This window comes from Dryobates pubescens, chromosome 2 (genome assembly GCF_014839835.1).
Source record: "Dryobates pubescens isolate bDryPub1 chromosome 2, bDryPub1.pri, whole genome shotgun sequence".
NCBI lineage: Eukaryota > Metazoa > Chordata > Aves > Piciformes > Picidae > Dryobates > Dryobates pubescens.
The window spans coordinates 29,293,526-29,313,511 of record NC_071613.1 but is presented as its reverse complement, the minus strand read 5'-3'; the positions used below and the strand labels follow the sequence as shown (position 1 = coordinate 29,313,511).

The 19,986-nt window shown below is 41.8% G+C and overlaps 1 protein-coding gene across 1 annotated transcript in view; it reads right to left on the bottom strand.

The window, feature by feature from the left end:
* Positions 1–3,054: 3,054 nt before the first annotated feature.
* The window catches only part of PIKFYVE (phosphoinositide kinase, FYVE-type zinc finger containing), a 60,845-nt gene continuing 43,913 nt past the window's right edge, over positions 3,055–19,986 (bottom strand). Inside the window, exons 23-42 of the mRNA XM_054173793.1 lie at positions 19,320–19,491; positions 17,807–17,985; positions 17,215–17,328; positions 15,859–15,967; positions 15,592–15,746; positions 15,012–15,102; positions 14,088–14,148; positions 13,414–13,557; positions 13,131–13,251; positions 11,930–12,025; positions 11,120–11,203; positions 10,533–10,624; positions 9,749–9,913; positions 9,132–9,191; positions 8,544–8,720; positions 7,718–7,821; positions 7,329–7,457; positions 6,156–6,417; positions 4,870–4,944; positions 3,055–4,044 (exon numbers count right to left, since the gene is read on the bottom strand). Coding sequence (XP_054029768.1) covers positions 3,929–4,044; positions 4,870–4,944; positions 6,156–6,417; positions 7,329–7,457; positions 7,718–7,821; positions 8,544–8,720; positions 9,132–9,191; positions 9,749–9,913; positions 10,533–10,624; positions 11,120–11,203; positions 11,930–12,025; positions 13,131–13,251; positions 13,414–13,557; positions 14,088–14,148; positions 15,012–15,102; positions 15,592–15,746; positions 15,859–15,967; positions 17,215–17,328; positions 17,807–17,985; positions 19,320–19,491 — 2,506 coding nt within the window. The 3' untranslated portion in view covers positions 3,055–3,928. The remainder of the gene's footprint in view (positions 4,045–4,869; positions 4,945–6,155; positions 6,418–7,328; positions 7,458–7,717; positions 7,822–8,543; positions 8,721–9,131; positions 9,192–9,748; positions 9,914–10,532; positions 10,625–11,119; positions 11,204–11,929; positions 12,026–13,130; positions 13,252–13,413; positions 13,558–14,087; positions 14,149–15,011; positions 15,103–15,591; positions 15,747–15,858; positions 15,968–17,214; positions 17,329–17,806; positions 17,986–19,319; positions 19,492–19,986) is intronic.

Sequence of the window (19,986 nt, the reverse complement as noted above, 5' to 3'; positions counted from 1 at the left end):
CCTATAATCACAGAAAAGGAGATACAATGAAAGCAGCTTCACAAATGACACAGACCAGCTGGAAAGAATCTCATCTAAGAGAAAAGACAAGCCAGCAGTATCCTCAGGTAGTAGAGAAGGCCAACAGCATCCTGGCCTGTATCAGGAATACTGTGACAAGTAGGACCAGGGAAGTGATATCCCCCATACTCAGCACTGATAAGGCCCCACCTTGAGTACCACAATTTTGGGGCCCTCAGGGCAAGCCTGCAAGGGTGACAGAATACTGGAACAGGCTGCTCAGAGAGGTTGTGGAGTCTTCTTGAAAACCCACCTGGATACATTCCTGTGTTACCACTCTAGGTGATCCTGCTCTGGCAGGGAGTTGGACTAGATGATCTTTTGAGGTCTTTTCTTAGATACTGTGAGATTATGTGACCTGGAGAACTGCCCAGAGGTCCTACCCATTAGAAGAGACAAGCTGCAAGCTATAGAGACACGACATGCATGCTTACACTGTACACAAAGCTGGCAACCTCCAAGAGTGCAATATCTGCAGAGCAAGCAGAGGGCTTAGCCTCTAATCAAGAAAGTGGGATGCTCTACGACATTGAATTAAGTCAAGTATGATTTAGTCACTTTATTTGTATCTATATACATTACATTTTGATTCTCCAAGTAGGGCATCAAGTACTATTCTCAAATAGTTTAGTACATCAATTTTATAAAATACAGCCAACCCAAGGTAAATTAGAAATACATATTTTATGATACATTAAGTGCTTTGAATAATTATTAGTCTGTCCACCTGCTAGTGAGCAATTGATTTGGTTTTGGTCATTCTCACAGAGGAGTCCTCTCCACTGGTAACTCCCCTGAGCCCAGTAGAGTTACTTAATCAGCAAGTACCTCATGTGCTTTTGAGAGACAAAAATGCATCCCCAGGCTACTACAAGGCATTCTGCTGTCTACATGATGACTCAAAGCAAGTCATCGCTTCTGACTGAGACAAGATTTAGACATCTGTCACAAGGCCTCGGATCAAAACACCAGAAGAGATGGTGTAGATGTGAAGAAATGCTGTCTTTGTCTGCAACTGGGATTTGCTGATGCACACATATACCAAGCCTGTGTTATAAAGAAACAATACTCTAATCAAAGGCCTTGTGTCATACCTAGGCTGTTCCCCAGAGAGATCCTTAGGCATGCTGCAGGGACACAGACCTAACAGCCCCACAAGGAGCTATCTCAAAAATTTCTTCTGCATAAAGTATCACTGTTCTTTCGAGAAAGTCAGCTTTGCAGCAAGTGAAATACCAGGACAAGTCTTCTTCTGAACAGGGAGTATATATTAGATCTGTTCAGCTGCTGGGATTTGAACTAGGAGTGCTTACAGCTTTATGTCACATAGCATCCAAAGATGTCCCAGTTCAGGTTGATACTACGGACTAGCTATCAACGACCAAAGTTAGCTGTTGATGCTAACTCAAGATCCCTCCTGCAACTTTCTCCAACTGCTATAACTTCAGCCCCAGACAATCACAATTCACACATTTGGACTCTGAGTTCACAGGCTGCAAAACAGCTGGCCAGCAGCAGTGCAGAGCAGCCACACATCACTGGAATAAGGGTCACTGGTGACCAGGCACAGCCAGCACATCCCAGCTCTAGATCAGACTAGTGTAGATGCTATGACATTGCCCACATCACACACGCTCCAACCACCAATCCACATACTGACAAAAGGTGAAAGATAACAAAGAGTTACTATTGGGTCACCTTAGCTACTCAGGCAAGTCAAGATTTTTCCCTGTAAACTTCAGGAGGGGAAAGAGGAAGAATACATGTAAACTTTAAACTAAGACCAGAACAGATTCAGGCTGCATGGCATGCCTTTTCACATTGATGGGCCAAGACTGCAGCCAGATGACACAGAAGTAAGAGAAGCATTGATCTGATGGACCCTTGGTTCCTCACTAAACAAAGCCACACACACCACTAGTCACTCTAGGAGTGCATTTCCACACAAGGGGCAAGATGAGTCCCAGAAGTAATCATGTACCTGATGCACTGTGTTGGACCAAAAAGGATTCTGGGTCAGAGGAATCAAGAAGTACCATGTCATCTTTCCACAGCACACATCACTGCAGCCTTCAACACACCACCCCAGAAACAATGATTACATTGTACAGAGGAAGTGAGAATACTTTATTTCTGCTGCTTCAAGGTCAGCATCTTTGCTCATCCTCCAGAAGGGCTTTGCAATAGAGTGGGGAAGACCTCTTCCAACACAAACAACTGTTGCCTCCTGGCAGCCCAGACCTGAATTACACTGGTTGTTTTTGGAGCCAACAATTCAATTCTGACTGCTGCCCAGCTGTCATTTCTGAACAAAGCCATCTGCTGTAGAAGAAAATACTGAATACAGGAGCAGTAAACAAAATACACATTTCAATCCAAAGTTACAGTGAAGATGGCATTACCAGGCAACTGGTCAGATTGAGCTAGTAGTCACAAAGAGCTGTAATGTCCCAGACTCCATGTTTGTTTGAAGTCCCCCCATCAAGGACTGATGAAAAACATTATTCATGCCTCTCAGACTCATAAAACCCCCTGTTACTTACTGGCCTATATTATACTGATGCTAAAAAGTGAACTCATCACCCACAAAACCAGATAAAAATCAATTAAAATGGAAAGAAGTGCTACTTTTTGCCATAACAGAGGTTGATGGGTCTGCACATCTTACCCATCATTCAAGACACTTGTTAGTTCAGGTTTTTCTTTTTACAGAAAATGACAACTACATTCATCTCAAGGGTGGGGGAAAAAAGAAATATTAAGTAATACTGCTGAAGATTTTTTTCCCCCATTGAAACTGTACAGTGTGACGAGATCTGGATGCTCATTCTCAGCACATCATGAATGCAAGAAAAAAACTCTGTCCTGGCAAAGTTCCACCATGAGGCAAATGCATTGTTTGAAAGTCCTAGAGAATTAAAATGGATTTGATCAGTCAGGAATGATGGCTTCATAATGAGAAATTTGTCACCGTAAGGCAGTATGCTGCATCTTGTCCAGCAACTTAGTGCCCTCTGCTAAGGACAGGGCTTCAAAATTTTAATTAATCAAGTTTTGTTAAATTAAAGGGCATATTTTCCAGTGACCTGTTTCCAGGGATTTGGGCAACATTCAGCTCAAAGAGTCGTTCAGGATTGAAGTGATATGTTTGGGGTTTTGCAGTATGCTTATGACTGACCACCAATGAAATTACAACAGATGAAGACAGAGTTGTACTGCAGTAAGGTAACTTAAAAGATGTCATGGTATGGCATGATAGTGCTGGAGCTGCCTTTTTAAAAAATACCCCAAAAAAAAATTTAAAAAAAAAAGTTTGCAGAACCCAGGACAAACCAAAGCTACAGAGCAAAAGCAGGACATTCATGGATCCTAAGCAGATCCGCTACCGACCTCTGCAACAGCAGAACTCAGGAATTAACTTCATTCTTCTCTCCCTCCTGCACACACATGGGCAGGGGGTAATTTCACATTTGCAGTATACATCCACTATAGAAACATGAGCTGCTCATATTCAGCACCACTTAGGCAGTTCAAGACTTTGAGATCATGTTCTTCTACACCATCATGAACTAGATAGTATCTGTTCCAGTGTTCTTACATGGAGATAGTGTCACTTTCCCTACTGACAGAAGATGTCTCTTATCAATGCTGTTCAGTAGAACCCTAACGGCTTAGATCCTCAGAGAGGCTGGTAAGCTTATCAGCCTCCAGGAGAGGACTAAAGTGCAACAAGCAGATTTCACACCTCACAACATCAACACATGGCCAGTGCAGACATGGAACTGCAATCCTCTTTCTTACTGCTGGACAGACTGCAAGAAGGAAACAGTCTAAAATGTCATTGTGCTTTCCCAATATGGGTTTTAGCTTAGCAGTTCAGGCCCAGTCCTGTCCAATGGTCTGGCACCATCAGGAAATACTTGTCCATAGCTTCACAAAACCTGGTCCGGTACAGCTCTGGCGAGACCACAGTTGGCATCTTACCTAACATGTGAGAGACAAGAGCAGTTAGAAACAGCTATGGAGTATACTGCAGTACAGAGACATTACATGAGATTACAAGACCAGACAGCATCATCCTGAAGACACACTGCACACAGAATGGTCATGGATCCAGCAAGCATCATCAGCTGCCTCCTGTTTCTGTTTGTTTCAGTGGTTGGGGTTTTTGTTTCAGTGGTTGGGGTGTTGATTTTCAGGGGGGCTTGTTTTTTGTTTTGTGTTGGGGTTTTTTGGTTGGTTTTGTGTTGGTGTTTTTGGTTTGTTTTTGTTTAAAATAAGTTTAGAACATTTAGGAGATAAGATAGATCAAGGTCTGAACCCCTAATATTCAACTGAGACACCTGAAGTTGGAGAAACCATATAGGCTTTTAACATTAGCCCCAATCAAATTCACTTCTTTTCCTCTTCTCCCATTTACAGGTCTGAGTTTTCCAGCAGATATGCACATCTCTCCCACACTCTCAACTTCTCCAGACACTGAAGTAGCAATACACTCTGTTGCCTTCCCTTCTCCTTCCAGTTCTCCTCCTAACAAATGGCCAACACCAGGCAACACTACAGAAAAGGTACTCTGCTCACTTCCCTAAAGGGAACTCCTCAACATATAGGAAGCAGTCAATCATTTGATAAGAATTCCTCCACACTAACAGCTCAGAGTACATCCGATTTTCTGGACTGACAAAACGTCTTCTGAAGCCAAATGTCAAGGTTTTTTGCTATTATCTCTATTCGTATGACTAAGTTTATACGTGAGTAGCTGGTAACTCAGAAACCATAGAAGTCAAGCCTCGTAAGCCAGTGACTCACCTTGTCCTCCTAAGATGCCAGTTGACTTCACCACCATTTCAAGCTTTTTGTCCCAAGTAAAAGTGCGAATATAGTCTGGGGCAATTAAAACAAAAATACAAATTAAAAGACACCCACACAAGCTTATCTGCTATAACTCAAACAACAACATTCTAAAACACAGCTCTTCCCCCTTAAAAAGGGCAGGAAGCAGTAGGCTTCCACAGCCAGAAAACTTCAGCAGTTTCCCTACCAATTGCCTCACTTTCCAAAATATCAGTTATCTTTGGGTAGGGTGGACGTATCTCAGCAGCCCAGGAAGATCACTATCAGCTCTTACTGCCTCTACAAAAACAGGCTGTTAAGCATGCCTGTGGATTACTCTTTCTGATAAAGCCTGAAAGACATTTCAAAAACACTTCTAGTTGATAAATGAAGACCCAGCTAGAGAACTTCAAGTTGTTAGTACTTTCTAGTTTTTTAGGGTCTTGAATATTTGGGTAAATGGCATAAGAATCTGTTCCCTCTGTATGTGTGTCATTTTGCTGTCCTATCAAAAGTCTTACAAGACTGAAGAGTACATTTTGTATGATGCTTAAAGCTAACAGTCCCTTTACTGTGGTGAGATCAGCTGTTCATGATCTGAAGAGCCTGTTTAACACAAGTATCTTCAAGAGAGAACAAGCCTGCGCTACCAGGCTATCACAATGTTCTCTAAATAATGCCCTGAGAATTTACAAAGTACTCAAGCTAAACTGTCAGCAGTGGCAGAACTAAAACTATTAGCTTGGCCCGAGTTTGAGTCTGATGTCAGTATCTCCGTCCCAATGTGACACCGAAAATAAGTTAGGTCTGTGACATTTAACTTCATTCTTCGATTCCTACCAATACTGTTTCTCCTTAGATCCAGCTCATCCCCTGACCCCCAAACTAAAATGTAACTGGCTATGTAAACATTAATGATCTGAACTGCAAAGATTAAGTCACATAATAGCACACAAATAACCTTCCCTACTTGAGTTGGAGTCAAAGTGCATGTTAAACAGCAATTTGACTGCTTTTTCACTATCTGGGGCCTCCTGCATATATACCTAGTAATGCATGAACTTGTGTTTGCAAGAGCTGGAGAGATGAGTTCCTGCCTCCATTCTGAGAATCAGTGAGAGCTGAGGGTAGTATTCCATCAGGGAAAAGACAAACCTTACATCTCTGTGGTGGAAGAACAGTTCTAAGAGTACTATAAACATGTAAACTAGAAGAAAGCAGTTCCACCAGCTGAAAGCAAGAAAACGCAAAAGACAACCTACCAATGATCCCAACGACCAGCTCATTGCTGGTGTCATCACGACCCACCAGCAGGGAATAGTCGATGATGAGGTGACTGGAGAGGAACTGGGAATCACTGTGTATGGAAGCTCTCAATACAGCCTTGCAATGAGAACGGATGTACAAAGGATTGTCCCGGACCATCTTCAGAAGGTTTTCATCCAGCAGGACTACATCACAGCTTTCTTTGCCTGTATCTGTTTTAACATTTCTGTTCCGGAGGGAGCCCTTCAGATCAAAAACCTGTAATAGGAGAACAGCACTACTTTGTTCCACTGTTCTGTGAGGTTAATGACTTCACCATACCTAGCTGCAGTGTTTGAGAAGGTAACACAGTGGGGCAGGTCTCTCCATCACCACAGGAGTAAGGCAGTTGAAAAAAATTCTTGTAATATAAAAATTAAAGCTTCCCAAGTGGAGAATGGTATGCAAGCCCACATGAACATTCTTACACCTCAATTCACAAGTTTTAGGCAGATTATTTCATTAATATTTAGTCTAATACAAGGGACAAAGGGTGTCCCCGTTTCACTTCCTCAAGGATCCTTTGTTTGAAATCAGGCACTAGGAGGGAAGGAGAAAGGAATTAATACTATCTAGTTTTAGAGATAATATTTGTTGAAGAGAATTTTCCCTCATTTGTTTCCATTGCCTTCAGTTGACTGCCTCAAAGTTCACTTTTTCTTTACTAAGAACAAGACTGAATCCAAAAATCTTGTCTCACAGAAAGCAGTTCAGGGAAAGAACAGCAGGTTCAAAACATTATTAATTTGCCCCCTACTACACAGTAGCTGATCATCTTCATCCAAGAGGTCCTCCTCCTAAACACATTGGTCTGCAATTCCAGGTAGTTCTAAAAGCCTTCTAAAAAATTTTCCTAATTAGGCTGGCAGTATTTTCTCTTAGACACCAGAGATACAGGGATAAAAATGACCTCCAAAATCTGAAGACTGAACTACAGCTATCTGAACTAGCCAATACAGGTATCAAGTTAGCAAAGATCACACACCAACAGGCATGAGCCAACATCTTTGAGCAGTGATAGCTATAGGCAGCACATGCAAAGTTAGAAGATACCTAGACATCCACTGGTAATTATGCTCTTGCTCCCAGTCAGAACTGCAGTGCAAGGGTGGAGGATGTTTGGTTCTTACCTGAGCCATTTTCCTGCCATAGAAAAGGTTTTCCATGACAAGCAGATCCAGCTTCTTTTCAGTGTTGTTTTGAGAGTTCTTGTATCCAATTCGATATACCCCAAGGATTTTGGCCAGAGCTGTGGGCTTCTAATGAAGAGAAGATATGGGTAAGATCTATGTGTACACAGCTTGCCTATGTGCACAGGCAATCAGGAACTGAACAGAAGGCATCATTGTTACGTTTGACCGTGCATTATAGCTTAGAAGCTTAAAAACATGTTATTAGTACAACTCATACCATCTGACACTTTCTTACACTTAAGGAAAAGGGGTTAATGGAAACTCTTACCAGTGTGTAAAACAGAACACTATCTCAAAGTCTCAAAGCCTTTTTTTTTTTTTAATACCTTCTGCTGAACTGCATTGATGATGTAAGTGAAGTAGTGTGGAGCAAAGTCAAGGAATGACTGGACTTCCAGACGAGGCATCTGCTTCAAGATGAATCTGTCATCTGTTTTAACATTAGACAGAGGCAACAAGGTTATGTAGAGTAAGTGATGCATCCTTTGCAAGTTCTTTAGGACCATACAGATGAAATGGTTTGAAAATAAATTGAAGTACTACACTTTGCTTAAATCCTTAGCTACAGAAACTCCTACCTAGAAACTTTTTTAGTTCATATATTCTGAAATTCAGCCTTTCTGGATTTCACCCTTCTAGCAAAGCAGAGAGAAGAGACTGACCAATTTAGACTTCTCTCTGCTATATGGGCTTCTTATACAGACAAGGGAAACAGCTTACAGACCTTTGCATTCAAGGCTTTTGAGTAGGAGCTTATAATCAGCCACAGTTAAAGCAATTAGTCCTATAAATCAACTACAGCATGTGGAATTATAAAGAATGACTCTGCCTTTAAGAAACATTTTTTCTTGAATTATACTCACTTCCTTATTTTCTGGAGCCTGCCTAAGAGAGTACAAGCCCTCTGCTCAACTGGCTGCCAGAAAAAACTACAGAAAAACAGAACTACATTTTGTTCTCCTGCACATACAAAGAGACAAATCGTCTGATACTTAAATCCCAGAATAATCCACTTAACTTTCCACTCTTGAGTGGCCACTTGACAGTCAACAGTCCTCTGGCTAGAGGCAACCAGGGATTAAAGGACACACTAACCACCACAATGCCCAAATAGCATGCTCTAATTATGAGGGGAGAAGAAATTGCATTTACCTTCAGTCACATAGAACGCAGCCCCAGACTTGCCACCTCGTGCCTGCCAGGGCATGGAGTGGGAGAGAGATCTGATGAAGTCCTCCTCACTGCTCCCCAGTATCACTTCCCGCATCTTGTGAAACTCGCCAGCGTAATAAATCCGGCAGTAGAACTTGGCATTTGCATCTGAGAACTCTGCAGAAGAACATCTTCCTTAGTAACACAGCGACATACTCACCCATGATGACACTTAGAGTTTACTGACGCCTAGAACGTTATTCTTCTAAACATCACTCCTTCAAGCTTACTGCACTTTGAGAATTTAAACCCGTAAGATGTAAATGGAAAACTGTGAGGAAAGTCAACCCTTACTCGCAGTACGTACCATGGGAAAGCATCCAAACAAAATGCCATTTAAAAAAAAGCTGTGTGTGCTATCTTTGCAACACAAAGATTGGTTGCAGTAAGTAAAAACTGCATTGCTCTGTTCTGGATTATAGCGGGCAGGATGGAAAAACAAAAAATTGTTAAAGATTTCACGTTACATTTGCACAAAGAAAGGAGCTTGTCAGCTAATAATTCAAGTTGTTATTTACAGCTACTCACGTAGTTCCACGTGGGGATTCACCATCTGCCTCTTCTGCCCATCTCCTCCATCTATGTCATCTTACGGAATAAAGAGACCATTCAGTCAATGTTGTTCATTACTACCACTGAGTAACCCATGTAAGATGCTACTTGTAAACTCACATCACAAGGAAAGTTTGTGTTGGCTTTGTTTTTTCTTAAGGATACAGAGAGAACTATCCATGAGAAAATTAAGAGACACAGCTATAATTTTTATGATATAATATGTAACCTAAAAGGGCACTGCTGCTCGTGGGACACAAGTACAAGCTCTCACTTCTTTCATGAAACAATGAAAGTTACATAGCAATTGCCAAAGAGAGACTGTGCTGCTGCCAATTCAAAGGCATTCAAGCCCACATTGCTCAATGCCCTATAGTTACAAGGGTTTGAAACACCCTGTTTGCCTTCTCATAAAGCAAAGCAATGTCTTTAGGAGAAACCCACACTGGATGCTCAAATAAATAATTTTTGATGCAGGTTGAGTAATCTTGAACTGCTGAAAAACCATGAGCAAGAGTGCATTCTGGGATTTATGAATGGGATTTGGGAGAAGTAACAGTCCAAGACAGAAGACAGACTCACTAGTCCCATACCTTGAGGCTCTGCTCCTTGGTTTTCTGTCCCCTCTTTGCCCATCTGTCCAACCTGGTAGTAAGCACTGTCAGCACCACGCAAGGTCTCTTTCTTCTGGGAAGACAGGTCTGGGCTCTTCCCTCCCGTGCCACGGAAGAAAGACAAAACGCCAGATGGTTTCTTTGCTATGGTGAGAAGGAAAGGTTGGCCTTGGCATTTCCACAGGCAGTTTCATAAAAGCATGACTCACATGAACATCCTCCATTCATTCTTCTAACTGGAGGAATGATGCCACTCAACCGTAATTCATTTGCAACCAAGGTCCATCAGGTTATCTCATTTAGTGTCATGATTAGCATCTGGAATGCTGAATCTTGACAACATAAACCATGTGTGAGCATTTTTAACATACTAAGAACCTCAACTTTTCCATTTTGAGATATCTGAATTGCCATCTTTATACAGAAGGCAGTGCTAAAAGAGGTCAGAATATATGACACACATCATGCCCCACTGCAAAGGCTAGACTCAAGGGCAACTCAAAGACCACTACATTCCAGCATATTAAGGAGTGATAGTCTGATCTTGTAAGAATCAGAGAAAGGCATCAAGGTCTTCGGCTTCAAAAAAAATCACACACCACCAGCACTTCTTCAAGTCAACTCTAAAACCAGTCACGACTTCAACTCAGAACGCATTTAATTTGTTCTAAGAACTTCCATAAAAGCTAGAATGCAGGTTAAGGGGACTTAAGTCCCAGCTGAGATTAGCATCATAGATGCAATTTTAGAAAAACAGTCTTACGCTGCTCCGGTTCAGCACTGCGGTTTGAAGGACCCATGCCAGCCTCAGGCAGGCGGACAGGGCTACTTGTCTTTGGTTTGCTGTCTGATGTGCTGAAAGGAGAAAGAAGAAAGAAAGAAGTCATGAACCCAACAAATACTGCCATCCAAGACACTAATGCTTCGCTCCTCTACATTTGTTTCTCTCTGATGCCCAACACCTAGTACTGCCAAGGGAAGAGCGTACAGTTTAAGGTTGCAGTGGTGCGAGTCTTTTCAACACTGTGCTCCTCCACTTCCCTGAGAAATACCTCCCAAGGCTTCACAGCAACAGCTCCATCTATCATCACAGGAACAGTAAGCGGGCCCAGTAACCCCTACCATGCACACAGCCATGGGATAAGGTGATGAAGCCAGCACAGGCACCAACACAAAATGGAAACTCAGATACCACACGTATGTGTTCATTACATGGAATATGCCAGATTCCATCAGAAAGCAGAGATCCTAACAGGGGCCTATTTCCAGGGTCCTTCCCCATTCTAGTTTTGGCTTGTTCACTACCATCACTGTGCCTTTGCTCTATGTATTGTAGTTCCAGCATGTAACCTGTTTGGTTGTAGTCCTTCTTCAGAACTGTTCTTCAGAGATGCTTTGGACAACTCATCTAGGGCATTTCTGTACTCCTTGCAACTGAAGGGGAAAGGAGAATAAAAAGAAATGAGGAAAAAAAAAAAGTTAGCTATTCTCTGGGAGACTAACACCATCCTAAAGATTCAGTTCAGAGAGAGAGGAAACAAAATCGTACAGTAGAAAAAGCTGCCCTTTGCGTTATCCTACAATTAGAAGTTGCTCTCTTAGAACAGAATCTACTCTAGACCACACTTCAGGAAAAAAATCCCCCCATGTCTCTCCATCTCCCATAGTTTAGGAATGTGCTGCTTTAAAATTCTGCTGCCTTGTGGCATTCAAACCCCCAGATTTCCTGAAGCAGCTGGCTTAGAGAGCTGAGCAGGAGCAAGAGCTGCCATGACCAAAGGTAGGTACGGGACAGACAGCAGTATAAATACTTAAGTGTTGTTCCTTAGCTCAGCTGCACTTCCTCCTGGTGAGCAAGCTGAGCAAAATTTAGTAGCACTTTTAACATCACACTACAGGGAACATTTAAACAACTAATTCATTTTGTCTACTACACTTCAGTAAGAAAAGCCCCAAATCCAGTTGCAATATGGAAAACCTACTTTCCATATCTCACCAGGAAAAAGCAAGAACTTCGATTCTGGTGAAAACTCTCAATACAGCTGAATCAAGAAATTCCATCATGCTTGCTTCCTACCATTAGGACTTAAATATACCTTGCACAGAAAAGCTGCAAAAGTACAACATGTGTCAGATGAATGGCAAAAATCACATCAGTACCTGAGAGCAAAAGCTATGATGGAGCTTGGTTCCTTCTCACAGACTGCAATAGGTACACGTTCATGCTCATACATTAGGTAGTGTTTATCTGGGTCACTAAATGAGGATGACATAGGAATACTGTTAGTACATCACAGAAGTTTGTGGAATGAAAATGTTAAATTTTGGTCAAAACCCAGATCTCATCACTGCAATCCCAGGCACAAGTTGCAAGTCTCAGCATGGAACCAAAGCTCCCCAGATCAGTTAATCCCAATAGACACATTCATAGCTATGTGGTTAAATCTAAATAATAATGTGTTAGGGCAACCAGCACTTCAAGCAAGCTGTTCATATCAGAAGACCAACTCCAAGTTAGAGTAAGAGTCTACTTCTGTTTAGCAGCCACTGTTTCTAACGGCACCAAAACCTGCCCAAGTTCATTTTGACTGTCCTGCAGCACAGCCTGCAGCATGAAATTAGAGGACAAACCTCAACCGTTCTGAACAAGCAGTTTAGCAGAGAAATTTCCCAAAAGCCTCCCAAGTTTCTAGAATATTTTCTTCTACTTATCTCTAGGGTTCAGTCATTTAACTTTTCCTCATTAGCCGCCAGCCTCCTCTATGAGCCTGGGGGTAAGGTTCAGAAGGTAAACTCAGGCTGCCAAACGTTAGGCTCATCTCAAACAAGAAACACTAAAAAGCACGCAGACCAAGTAGCTGAAAGACTTCCCAGTCTGCCCATTTTCACATGAGGGGGAAACTTGAAGGCACATGCAGTAGCCATTGAACCTGACCTACACCCAGACAATGCCAATTTGAGTCCAACCCTTGGAAGAGGTCTGGAAACAAAAACAAGAAGGTGGCATGTAGCTGTGATGAGTCTTTGCTAACGAAGGACATTTCTGCTCCCTCCCTGCAGCAACAAAGTTAGAAGGCACCTTTCTCCCCCTGCCCTCCACCCTGTCCCCTCCAACAAGAGTTCTGAGGAGAAACTGATAATACATATGCACGATGGTGGAGCATTAATAAGAAAAGCAGGTAACCTACAAACACCTAGAAGGGACACAGAAAACTTCTTCCCTTGAGGAAGTTCTATAGCTTATTCAGAGGCAAACCCAAGTGATGATTTAATTCATATACCAAGCAAAGGCAACATGCACATCTTTGCAATTTGACCAGGCTGCTAACTTTGTACATCATGTATATTATGCAGTACTTACAAGGGAAATGGAATGGGGTTATAGCTGTTTCCAGGCAAAAAGTTAGCCAAGATAGCTTTCATAGTAGACTTCTCTTTCACTTGGCTATCTGTAGATCCCAGTGAGTGTCCATCAAACACATCTGGAACAAAGGTAAGTTAAATTTGCATCAGAATATAAAACTTTAGGGTCTAAATTCAGAAGCAAGTTTGCAGTACACAGAGTGACCAGATGCACCATTTCCTAAACAGATCTGATACACTTGCAAGAGAAAAACAAATACAAAATCACAACTGAAGTATACCTTCTGAGCTGCTTGTGGTATCCTGTTCAGACAGCGTGTTGGCACCAGTCATGTGCTCCGATGCACCCTCTGGAGAGGTGGGCAGCTGAAGATGGGTAGAGCCTGTGGAGCTCTGACTTGATAAAGTAGTCAGGAAACGATCCTCTGAGAGTACCAGGATAGTTGAAGACAAAGGAAAGCATGTTACACAGCTGTCAGAAGTGATACTGCTTGCTCCCAGGCCAAGTGCCTGCTTCCATGAAGTTTTTACTTAAAAAGTAGGTAAAGCCACCCAGGGCAAAGGAACAGGCAAGCTGATCAGCATAGCACATAACCTCCTGAAGATGCATACACACATACTCACTACCTTCACAAACTCTCAGTATGCCTCTCAAGTAAGAGGTCTCAGCACCCATAACCACTTCAGAGAGGACATATTTCCCAAATTCCCAGTCTGAAAGTTTTTTAACTCAAGTTCAAAGGAAAACCCTTCCTGACTGATCTAGCATTGTATTAGAAGCAGACTTTGCTTTTCATAACACCAAGCTAGCAATTGGTGTATGGCCATCTGACACAATGGGGATTCACTGCTTCTCTAAATTATCAAATCTGACAAAGAATCCCATGGCATGACAGGGGAAAGGTTACAGCAAGCTTCTTTTTGTAGCTTAAGAAAAATAAACAAACAAACAGACCTTTTTCTCCATTTTGCAGTGCTGGAGAAGCATTGCGTGGGGAAGCATCCATGCTACTGATCTAGGCAGAACAACAAAACACCAAAGATGAAGCCAAGCTCTTTATAGCTCTACTCCTTCCTCTGTGGAACTCTCACAAAAGTAGATGTGTCACAACAGAGCACTCCCATCCACTGCACCGTATATGTAAAAACCATCTTGCTGCTAGATCAAAGTTAAGTGAATTTTAGCAAGTATGTGTTAAGCGGAAAGGAAACATGCATGCAGCAGAGCAAATCCAAGGTCTCACAGGGTTTCTTAATGCACCTGTCTAATGTTAGAACTACTGGGAGTTCAGCCTCTCTGTACGATGCTTACAATTGTATTGTCTTGCAGTCTGGACATTTTCTCAAAGCACCAGCTCCCCAGTAGGTTGTTCAACACACTGGCAACTGTACCTTCAGACAGAGCTCAAGGTCACAGTCCAAAACCATTTACCCATCCCCTCAGACAGTTCCCACAGGACACATCACAGAACAACAATGAACGTACAGATTCAGTATCAGTCCTTCCTGTGTTTTTGCTCTGCCTCTCCTGACAAATTTTGCCTTTTCTTTTTCACAAGGGATAAAGCTGATGGCCAACACCTAGAGTCTAATGCTATGACCTCCTTCATATCTAGGCATATGCCTGACAATGAGTGCAGCTCTCCACTATCAGTCTTCAGATTGAACACCATGCAGACACCACAGATCAAAGCCTATTCATACTTAGTCATCTGCTGCGTAATATGGCTCTGGGTTCACCTTTAGAAAAAGGTACACATACTAACAAGCAAGTCAACCTTTTACAGCTGAAAAGTACATGATGTAGTAAAACAAGTTTACTAAGTGAACTGAAGCCAGCCTTGATACTACTACATAGCTTTTAACCTGCTACTCGTACCTTGCTTTCTTCACCCTGCCTCAGTCTCCCAGGGCTTGGTGGTACTGATGGACGTTTTCTACCTTTCTCTTGTTGGAACAGATCCTGCAGTCTTAAAAAAAAAAAAAAAAATCAAAAGGTGTTAGCTGCAAACAGCAGAAGTCATGAGTGTTTTTTTCCATACCAGCACACAGACAAATACGCTTTCACAAGCCTTTACGACAAACTCAGATGGTTGCTAACATGTGCCAAAGCTACGTTTTTATAGCCAAAAATCAGAACACTCTTCACTTCCAAGATAACTTCACCTAATACAATTGCTTTTGCATGCTCCACTCTTCTCTTCCCTTTATTCAAATGACACTTTTTCCTCCCAAATGCAAGTTGTGCTTTACAACAATACTTTTATTACCTAGCCTCAAATGATTTTGTTCCAGTCAACCAGCTCTGTGGTCTTATGCTGAATGTTCTCTACTGGTTAAGCTGTCACAACACACTATAGCTACTGCACTACGGGGAGAGGAAGTACATAAGAACCTCTTCCCTTCTACAACCGACAAAGTATTAGTGTTGCTCATAGTTCCAACATGTGTCCTCTTACCTACTGTTCCAGGCTTGTAGCATCTCACAAAGTCCTTGCTTTTTAGCAATCAGAGACTCAAAAACAGATTGCAGCTGTTGAGGCGTGTCTAATGATGATGAAAGCAGCCTTGCTTGGATTTTCTCAGTCCAGTTTAGAAACTCTCCCTCTTCCATCTGTCAAAAATAAAACTGTTAGTATTCTGTGACTAGAAATGACACTAGATCTGAGTGGCTTCTCCACACACTTTGCAGCCTATAGTCTGGTGATGCAGAAATAGTCAATTACCTCCTTTTGGGCAAAAAGGTCTTCCATCTTCTCTTCTCTTGTTTTGTTGAAAGTATCCGTTTTCAGGGAAGCAAGGCGATCATCAACAGCAAGATACACTTGTGACACCCTGTCAACAAGGATGGAAAGAGTTAAGCTGTGACTACTTGGAAGCGCTTCACCACTCTTAAACGAAAAGTTTGAATGCATTTATGGTTAGTATTTAAGAATACAAGGGACAACGCATGACAGTCTTCCACACAGTACACTGTCCCACCAAATTTATAATAGGGAACATTGGTGAAATTATATTAGTATAGCAGAAACCTAGAAATTACACACACTAACACCTTCACAACCTATTATTAGAAGTTGTCAGAGAGTAATATAAAGGTCACAGACATATTACTAACAGCAGGGAACTGCTGTCATCTGTTTGGGAAGAATCTCGGACTGCAAGCTACACCTCCACCAGAAGGGCTCAGAGTCACAGTGAGTAACTCTTACTACAGCCCTAAACAAAGCTCCACAGATTCTGAGGTAAGGTGGTCACAGAGACAGTGTCAAACAGGAATGCTGCCAACCAGGCAAAACAGTAGTCAGGCTGGATTTAATAGAGTTTCCATCACGCCTGTCTCCCAATTATTTTCTACATTTAGAAGCTGTAAAGACTCACAGTACTTTACCTTACACTACAATAATGTACTAGACTGCCTGCTGGTCTCATACCCAATAGGTCACAAATACAATGCCTTTTACACACCAGAGTTTAGTAGCCACAGAACTAATGTAACAAAAACAGTTCTGTTTGGACCATAGATTTGAGCAATGCCTTTGCATCTTTTTCTGGGCTGAAGGCAGAGTTTAAACTTGATCAGACTTTCCATAAAGGAATGTTAGAGAACAGGTACAAAGTGTTACCTGCAGTTTTCAGATTAAGCCTTCTAAGGACTGCCTTCCTCCATTCTAATTTTTAGTATTAGAGAGAGGTACTGGAAATATTTTAGCTGTAACTGAGAAGGCATTTCATAAGGTGACACCAGCTGATAGTCAGCCTTTCAGTGGCTCCTTAGCAGTATCATTCAAATACTAGCTCAACATCAATGGATGGAAAAGAGAAGAATCTTCTTTTCTACTGGCTATGTTTAAGATCAGTTGCTGCCAGATGAAAAGACAAGAGAGTAGTATAGACAGAGCAGGTGAAGGCAATAAAGAAGATTTCAGTATGATCCTCTCAGATGTGTATGCATATATAAATGCATTTAAAACCATTACTTTTCTATTAAGTAATGAATATTCAGCAAGTCTTACCTATGCTAACAAAATTGGGTTTGTATTATAAGAGTCAAAAATACAGACAAGCTGCGCAAAGCTTACTTTTGAGAGAAGTCCTTGAGATCTTGCAAAACAGTAACTTTTGACGGAGCCTGCCGCTTGATGTAGATCTTGGGGAGTGGGACACACACTTCAAGCAGCCGGATTGGAGAGTAGCTGAGAAGGCAATACAATAACTGTTAAGGAGACTCTCCCCAGATAGTACTAATTCTATACCATATTGTGGGCTATGCCCCTCACATTAAAAAGGGACACAACGGCAGTGTCTCCGGGGCTTCAGTTACTTTTAGTAGCAGTAACACCCTTTTCATTTATGTCTCAGGTGAAATACAAAACCACAGATCATGTTGCAGGAACAAAATTCTGGAAGTTTGAGATTAGACAAGGAAAAGTGTTTCCCTTCTGTTTCATGAACTGGAGCCATCCATTCTTAGGAACACTGCCCAACCTATACAGGACAGTGATGACACCCACAGTGCCCTCTCCATCCCACACACAATCCCATTCTTGTGGTTATAGTGCTGTTTTGCTATCCCAAGTGAAGGACAGAGCTGAAAAGGCCATACTAGTGCTATATGCTTCACGTAATACAAGAGAGAGTTTTAGCAGCTAAGTTTTTAGCAGTGGACCTCACCTGAAAGATGCCACCATTTGATTATAAGAAAAATACTGATGATAGTCATGGTGGATGGAATGACCACAAGGCTCTGCATTGGCCCGCCGAGTATACTGGTGCCCATAGAATCTCAGCTCAAGGTATTTTGCAAAAGACATAGACCAAGAATCATTGGAAAGGGGAACAACTGGTGTCACCTGAAAAATTGAAAGCCAAATGTCTTGATATCATTTTTGAAACTAAGATTTAAGGACAGGCTAACCTACACAGTAGCCTAGTATTTCTAGTACCAGAAGAGCCTGCAGCCCTTAAACATAAAGACAGCATTCATGCAATGCTAAGGCCAACACATAGTTACTATAAATCAGAAAAACAGCAACTGCTTGTTGATCATGACAGGTATTAAGGTAGGGGAGTGCAAATATATGCTTGATGGAAGCTTATATCTGGGATGCTATTTCTCTGCACAGAGAATTTCCAACAACCCAGTCAGCAGCAGTGTTTTCATCCTGTACTTTTTTCCCTGGTCATTCTTCAGCTACAAATACATTGAAATTGCTCTGAAATGCATTTCAAGTTCAGCAGAGCTTGCAAGCTTAGAGTAGCCATAGCTTTACAAATACTTAATAGCCACATACATATTATTGTTTACATGAGCACACAAAAATAAAAGGTTATAGAACAGGTGTATACACAGCAGTGCAGGGCTTGCCATCAGTAATTACAGCAACTTCCTCTAGGTATCCTTAAATCCAACAACCATGTTTAAGGCAGCATACGTAGGTGAATTGAGTCACCCACCTGTGTAATAGGGATGTCTGCATTTCAGGTACTGCGTGAATCTTTTCTAATTAAGTTTTATTCTTGTACCTTTGAAGGCTCTGAAGTTTTACAATGTTTAGCTAGAGATGCATATCCAATTTGTAATGTTTTCTCAGCTAAATTACAAGCTCCCAAACAAGTCTCCGATAATCACAACCATCTTCTTTTAAAAGCAATTTATTAGTCATTTAATGAAGGTTTTACTTACTTTCTAATGACTATTAAAGGAAGTCTAGACATCACACACTGATGCAATGCAGATGAAAGAATACCAAGTGGTTTTCACTAAGTCAGTAGGTCTCAGTGTCTGCTCTTCCCCATACATACATTCTTTCGATCCTCATACTGGTTTCACTGCAGGGAAGGCACTGTACCCACCACCTCTAGGAAGGAACTCCATTTTTCCCATGCGGCAGAAATTAGATTCCAACAATGTATCAACTCCACTTCAATCTATCCTCTCAAAGTCAGGTTTGACAATTTCTAACAGGACTACCTCCCACAAGATGTTTCACCCACAACAGCCCAAATTCCACAAGAGGCATTTGTAGACACGTGAGAACAGCCGTGTCAGTGACAGGTTTGGTACCAGTTCAGCCATAGCTCCATGAAAGAGTACTTTTGCCAAAATGCTGCCTTTCTATAAAGGGCCAGGCACAACAGGAATATTAAATTGGAACAACAATGGGTCTGAAGTCCACATCCTTACCTGTTTGCACAGTCTACACCAGGAGTAAGTAAGAATGGTGTGCTGGTACCCAGGGACCGGAGAGTCCAGTTCCTTTAACACAATTTGCACACAACCTTGCCCGTGAACAAAGCGACGAATGTGATGCACCATTGGTGTTTCACAGAACATGCTGGGGCATTGGTAGGATGGCCTTTTAGAAAGAAACAAAAGCACTTATGAAGGCACTGCTGAAGACCCAATTCAACACATCTAATATGCCTTTTAGTATCAAACACTACTTTTGAGTTTCCAAAGCCTTTAGTGAAGGCTGTTTCTGCAGAGTGAATTGTACACATGAAGAAATAGCCTGTAGGGATATTCCCTTGCTAGTAATGGTTGTAGAGCTCCCATACTGGACATTGGTTGCTACCACAACCTTTTTACAATGAATCATTTTCTACCAACATATTCCATACAATCCAAAAAATATGTATTAAGCACCTGGAAGTGCTTGTTACCCAATTAGAAGACCATTTTGGCAATGTACCAGAGCAAAGGTTATTGAGTACAAACATGTGCCAAAGAGCCTCCAAACTGGCAGTGTTTCAAGTCCTGAAGGAAAAGGTGAGCGAAATAGTGCCATGTTCTCTTTCAACAAAAAACAAAAACTCATGGCCTTTCTTCAAATGAGTTTAAGTCAAATAAA